Source organism: Pocillopora verrucosa, chromosome 3, assembly GCF_036669915.1.
Source record: "Pocillopora verrucosa isolate sample1 chromosome 3, ASM3666991v2, whole genome shotgun sequence".
Lineage (NCBI taxonomy): Eukaryota > Metazoa > Cnidaria > Anthozoa > Scleractinia > Pocilloporidae > Pocillopora > Pocillopora verrucosa.
Genome location: NC_089314.1, coordinates 22,825,661 through 22,832,054, shown reverse-complemented (window position 1 = coordinate 22,832,054; position 6,394 = coordinate 22,825,661). Strand labels below are relative to the sequence as shown.

At 37.1% G+C, this 6,394-nt stretch overlaps 1 protein-coding gene across 1 annotated transcript; it reads right to left on the bottom strand.

Annotated features, from left to right (window-relative positions):
* Window positions 1-1,253: 1,253 nt before the first annotated feature.
* On the bottom strand, window positions 1,254-5,773 carry LOC136279659 (Golgi-associated plant pathogenesis-related protein 1-like). Its single transcript, XM_066163598.1, has 4 exons — window positions 5,744-5,773; window positions 4,211-4,271; window positions 3,307-3,550; window positions 1,254-1,665 (listed from the first exon to the last, which is right to left on the bottom strand). The coding sequence occupies exons 2-4, from the start codon at window positions 4,254-4,256 to the stop codon at window positions 1,254-1,256; spliced, it is 702 nt and encodes a 233-aa protein (XP_066019695.1). The 5' UTR covers window positions 4,257-4,271; window positions 5,744-5,773.
* Between the last annotated feature and the right edge of the window lie 621 nt (window positions 5,774-6,394).

Genomic DNA, 6,394 nt, shown 5'->3' with positions numbered 1-6,394 from the left:
AGTGTATAGCGACTGGTTTGGATGCGTTCTTGTCATTTCTCTATAAGACGCGAAAGTGTTCTCGGTTCTTAATAACGATAGATTTAACTACGTAGTTGCGAGGGTGAAATGTGAGAGTGACTGGAATGCGATCAATATTTTCCTCGTCGATCGATTTTTTGGGCACGGTGGTGGCCCGCTTGAACGACAGAAAAACTGGCGCATAACCTCTGATTTTTCTGAAAAATCAGAGTCGTCACTACATAAACGGCTTAAGTTCGTGACCGAAGTCTTAAAAATCAACCTTGAAAATGCTGACTAGCCTAGCTTTACTTCACACCGAAAATGGAGCAGTTTTTTAAACTCAGCCATATTTTGTGAAAAGGAGACAGGTCAAGTAGCTCCAGGGGTCCAGTTTGAAAATTTAAAAATCCTCTCTTCTTTGAAAGCGCTCTTTCTTTTAAATTGTTCCTTTACGTTTTAACACCAGCCTTAGGCTTTCATCAGCTCTAGCTCTGTCTTACCTTACTGCTGTCGAGGAAGTTAACTTCTTATTTGAATATACCTATTAAACATAGGTCAAACCTCTTAAACTCCTTTGGCTATAATAGAAAAAAGTATCTTTGACAGATAATTTTTCCACCCTTCTCCGACCCTATTCATAAAACAAAAGCTGATATAATCTCAAGATATGTTCGACCATTCTTTTTTTTCTGTTATTTTCATCATACAAAGTTACACTTTAGATCCTCCTTAAATTGAATAATTTTTGAGCGAGTATAGGTTAGTATAAAGAGAGATTATGCAAATTAATGAGAGAGACTTTACCGAAAATTTTTCTTTTTCTGTAGCGATAAAAGTGATTTCAGAGGCTTCCAAACAAACTTTGAAACATTTTTTGCAAGTATCTGTTTCTAAACAAAAAAGCTATTGGCTGATATTGGCAAGAGAGTAGTGAATTGCTAACGCCTTTTCCTGTTTGCAAAACCATTACTGATCTAAAGTTTGTGAGGTGCGGAAGCCCACATCGTGGTCAAAATGTAGACTTCAAACCTTCCCACTTGCAGTTGGGGACGTAAGGATTTCCTTATATTTCCAGATTTTTAAAAGATAAACTCAGCCACATTCTTGAACTGAATGTTGGAGCTCAAAGATTACCGTAAGCAACGGAGTGAGACAACGGTGTTTGGTGGTTTTATCTTTTAATCAACTCTTTAATAATCATAACAATTACTAAATGTCAATATGTATACATTTTTTTTTCCCAGAGAGACTCATTTATTGTGCTTGTGCGAAGCAGTTTTCTTCTTGCTCGTCAATAACTCAACCTGCCGGGCACGACTCTCAGCTGGTCCCGTTTTAAAGGTTGGAGCTTTAATACCATTCACCTTGACTGCTTTTCCATACTTGTCAAAGAACCTTCGTCTTTTACTTGAAACTGATGCACAGTAGCTGTCACTATCAAAGGAACCAACCACCACATTTTGGGCAAAGGCCCCCATCATGTTTCCAGCTGGTCTGTATCTGGCGACAGTATATGTGCATTTCATTCCTCGCATTGTACCCTCTGCCCGTCCGATTCCGAGAACTGTACTGCCTTTCCAAACTACCTGTGTAAAGTGGCCTGTTCCAGCAGAGAAGGAGGGGCTGGTAAAATCGTATCCCGGATCACAGACCTCGTTGTACCTGGAAAACATTGAGACTACATAAAGAGAACACAAAAATAAAGGAAAAGAAAATTAGCGGTCACAGCAATGTCTTAGGCATAAATTCGACTGCTTTGGCGTCACTCACCACGAAACACACGGTGGAGAGAATCGTCCATGATTAGCGACCTCATGTGTTCCGATTTTGTCGAGACTGTCCTCACAGTTTTAATTCAAGCAATTCTACCCCTGTGTCATGTTTTCAAATACCTAAAATAGTTTTGCAGACATGGGTTTCACGTATGTTTCACGTATGTTTCACGTATGTTTCACGTATGTTTCACGTATGTTTCACGTATGTTTCACGTATGTTTCACGTATGTTTCACGTATGTTTCACGTATGTTTCACCACCCTAATTTGCCACTTTGCTCGCTATATTCACTAAAATTTATTATCTCTTTCATCTATTCCTTTTTACGCCGTTTGTTAACTCGTATCACATTTTCGTGAGCGCTTTTTTCATGGGACCTGTGACGATTGAAAATTTGAATAGATTCCAAGCACTATTCGGGTACTAAATTTGTGCTAAGGCAGCTCATCTGGCGAGTTTGGTATCACCATTGGTGTTCTGGCTCGGCTTTTGGCTCGATTATTCTCTATAAAATTCCTAGGATATTTGTTGTGGGAATTTGATGTTGGATCACTTAATTTTCCCCTACAGTGATATTTTTCTTCACTCACATGAGTTTTCTGCTTGATATTGTATTGATACTGTTAGGGGGAAATTCTGCCCTGGTCTCTCGTGAAAAGAAAGCGTGACAGAAGAGTGTGACTATGTAAAAATATTATGAATTCTTTTTTTATCCTTAAGTCTGCTTCCGTAAAAATTGATTATAGGAGTTGGCGAAAGACTATAACAAGAATAGAAGCAGAGTAATTGGATAACAGTAAGAAAAAATAGTAAGAAGGAAAAGGAACACAAAAAAGTTTTGGTTTCGGGGATGCTTGTCTTAACCGATGAAGATGTCACAATGGATTCCTGTTAGCATATTACAAGGTGTCAGGTGATTAACTGTAACATGAAGTGACACCAATGAGGGTTACAGCAAGAAACTGGATTGAACGTTAGCATGGGTTATGTGCGGGCCGCTATTGCAGAGCGCCAAATATATTCGATATTTGTTTCAGATGTTTTGTCTGGAAGGGTGGTTACTCCTTAGTGTTTCGAATCATATCATTCAGAAATAGTCAGGGTTACTACACCCTACTTCTAAGAAAAGAATTGTAACCAGATTGGTGAAAGTAGGCCTGGTTTATTTTTACGTTGCAATAGTCAATTCCGTCCTCTACGCCTTACCCTCAAGTAGCGAACTGGTAAAATGTAATTCAAAATTAAAAGCATACCCAAAACACTGAAACAAAAAAAAATTAATTACCATAATTGTTACTTTCTCTTTTTATGGGGAATAGGGCCAAAAATAAAAGGAACACCCACGGGTAAACGATAGGAACTTAGCAAAGATTCAGGGAGAATTTAGTGAAAGCGAGGTTTGGGGGTAAATTTCCTAGAAATGACATCATTGTGTAGGATAGCCTCGTGAGCTTATTCTCAAAGGCCCAGGTTGAATACTACACTTAATCGAATTTCTGCGCAGCAAGAAAGCGAGATTTAACCTCACCAATTTGTCACGGCGTCCTCTATGGTTGGTGAACCGTTTGATAAACATTCCATGGCAAGATTCTCTCCCTGTCCAACTCTGTCACTTCTTGGAGAATGTACTAGGCTACCCATATCTGCAAGCGTCTGAGCGTACTGTTTCGCCTCATCACACATTTGTCTGTCCAGTGTCATAGCAGGAGCCTCGTGTACTTGTCGGAATTCATTGTGCTTTGCTAAACCCTGTTGTTCTTCGTCGGTAAACGCTGAAAGAAAATAGGCGAAGTCAAGGCAAGTAATTATAACTCAACTAAGCATTGATGTAGCATATTTTCCCCTGCTCGCGGTAGTTCTCTTCTACAGAATTGAAATGAAAGAAGGTTTAAGGTCAGAACCGTAAGCATTTCTACAGCACACTTCCTCTTACTCCCGGTGGTTGTGCCTCAGGCAACGGAGCTCCTCCTACCCGTTGGATTTGCTGTCGGACTCTCCGTACCCCCGTTTCTGAGATCTTAATTTGAAAGTTTAAATTGATTTTGCCTTTTTTTTTTTAATTTTGAGAATTCTGGAATACATCTGGGTCAAAAAAATCAGGACGGCTCATTGATAGGACTGGAAATTTTTTTTTACTTCGAAAAAAGGCCTCAAAATATTTGGAGATCTATTGGTTTTCTTAAACTGTAGCCTTACTTAGATTTCGTTTTAGTAACCTATCCTATGGTTGTTTTTGGCTTTAGTTTGTTTCCGACAAATAAAACTATCCCCTTGCAGCAGCACTGACATATATTAATCAATCTGGTCATACCTCTGAGACGCCCCTTTCGACCGCGTTGTAATTGACATGCGGTATAGTTAAAAATCGATTAGTTACATAAAAGAAAATGGTCGAATTTAAGCTTCATCAATCGAAAAGGAATCTCCTTTACCTCCATCGACTGCTGCAATGGCAAGCAAGATATAGCAAAACCACATTCTTTAAAGGAAATCCTGCATAGGAAAAAAAAAGTAATGAAGAGATGAAAAGGAGATATCTTATATTAGAGATCTGTTTTCAGATGACCAAATCAATGATGGAAATTTTTATCATGTATCCCTGACGCAAAAGTACCGAAACTTGACGGTTCTTCATTCAATCTCTAGCGAGTGATGTCTAAAACTTCCAATCCAACAGATAAACAAACAAACATAGAAAAAACTGCAAGGTCTCCGCGGTCTCACCAAATGACAACGGTAACTGGTTAATTAAATGATTTCAGAAAATATCTGTAAAACATTAGCGAATTTTTTTTCCGTTTTCTATCTTAATGTTTTTTTCTCTGCAGATATTACCACATATCTCCCATTCACTTCTCTTGGTAACACTGACTACGAGTAGTTACATCTTAAAAATGTTATATATATTTCATGTTATTTTTTGACCAATTATGATTTTACCTTACGCACAAGTAAAAAGAAATGAGGTGAATGTGTACAATGTTAAAAAAAACGTTGACGTTCCTCAAATCTCTCACCCAAAGCTTGTCGAGTTTTGGTGACGGATTGTGCCAGAAGCGACAGATGATGCTTGCTTTGTCAAGTGGTAAAATGAAATAATGTCCTTGGTTCAATGACTGTATTCCTCAGTTTACCGTGAAGAAAGGCTATTGGCTTATTCTGGACAATTACCTGTTTGTTTCCAACGATTGAAAAGTCAGCTTTTTGCGTTTTGGTAAGTTTTAGAGTGGCGAAGTGACCTTTTCACTTTGACGTAATCTGAAACGTTAACAGCTTCAAACCAAACCTAAATTTTGAGTGAAAACCCATATTGTGATAAACTCTTTTTCGTTTTGTATTGTATTTAATGATAGGACTGGACGAAATCGCCAGCATAGTAAATATTGATATCACACATAAATCAAAGAAAGATTTCATCTGATTTTTGTAATTTGGTTTTAGATAACCAAATTACTAACGTGAAATTCTTATTATGGTAGTTTTCAATTTGAATGAATCAGAAATGACTCCGTAGTAGTATTAATGATAGAAATTTTTATCATGTATCTCTGATGCAGAAATACCGAAAATTAACAAGTGTTCATTCAATTTCTGGCAAGTGATGTCTAAAACTTCCAAACCAATCGATAAACAAGCAAACAGAAAAAAACCAAAGGTCTCCGCGCTCTCACCGAATGACAACGGTAACTGGTTAATTAACTTATTTCAGAGTATATCCGTAGAACATTTTTGAAGTTTTTTTTTCCGTTTCCCGTTTTGTTCTTTCTATGTTTAAAAAATCAAATTTAAAAACTTTTTTCTGAAGATATTACAACACATCTGGCATTCAATTCTTTTGCTAACACTGACTAGTTACATCTTATCATTTATGACCAATTATGATTTTACCTTACGCACAGGTAAAAAGAAATGAGGTAAATGTGTTCAATGTTAAAAAAAACGTTAACGTTCTTCAAATCTCTTACCAAAAACTTGTTGAGTTTTGTTGACGGATTGTGCCAGAAGTGACAGATGATGTTTGCTTTGTCAAGTAGTAAAGTGAAATAATGTCCTTGGGTCAATAGCTGTATTCCTTAGTTTACAGTGAAGAAAGGCTATTGGCTTATTCTGGACAATTATACCTGTTTTTTTGCATTTTTGTAAGTTAAGGTGGCAAGGTGACCTTTGCACTTTGACGTAATCTGGAACGTTAAACCCATATTGTAAGAAACTCTTTTTCGTTTTGTATCGTATTTGGCAATAGGACTGTATGAAATCGTCAGCATAGTAAATATTGAGATCACACATGAATCAAAAAAAGAATCATCGGATTTTTTCAAAGAAAACCAAGCCAATTTAATAGCCTTATTCATCAAGCAATTTGCTTAAATGATTTCTGAGCAACTTCTTCATAATTTTTTGAGGGGTGTCATTTATCAACTGACTGGCGGCAATTGTTCTTTTGTAAATTTGTTGATTGACTCTTCTTCTTGATTTAAAAAACTTTCGAAGACTATTATAGCAATAGACCGTACTTTATATTAATTTACCTGGGTAATAACCCATACAAGATGTTGGGAGAACACTCGAAATGTTGGATAATTACTTGCCACTGGCAAGCAATTTTGCGTTTTGGT

Excerpts from the sequence above, each read along its gene's own strand:
- LOC136279659 (XM_066163598.1), bottom strand. The coding sequence starts at position 4,256 with ATGTGGTTTTGCTATATCTTGCTTGCCATTGCAGCAGTCGATGGAG. Across the intron at positions 3,551-4,210 it reads CATTGCAGCAGTCGATGGAG|CGTTTACCGACGAAGAACAA; the intron begins GTAAAGGAGATT and ends ATTTTCTTTCAG. Across the intron at positions 1,666-3,306 it reads GAGGACGCCGTGACAAATTG|GTACAACGAGGTCTGTGATC; the intron begins GTGAGGTTAAAT and ends AATGTTTTCCAG.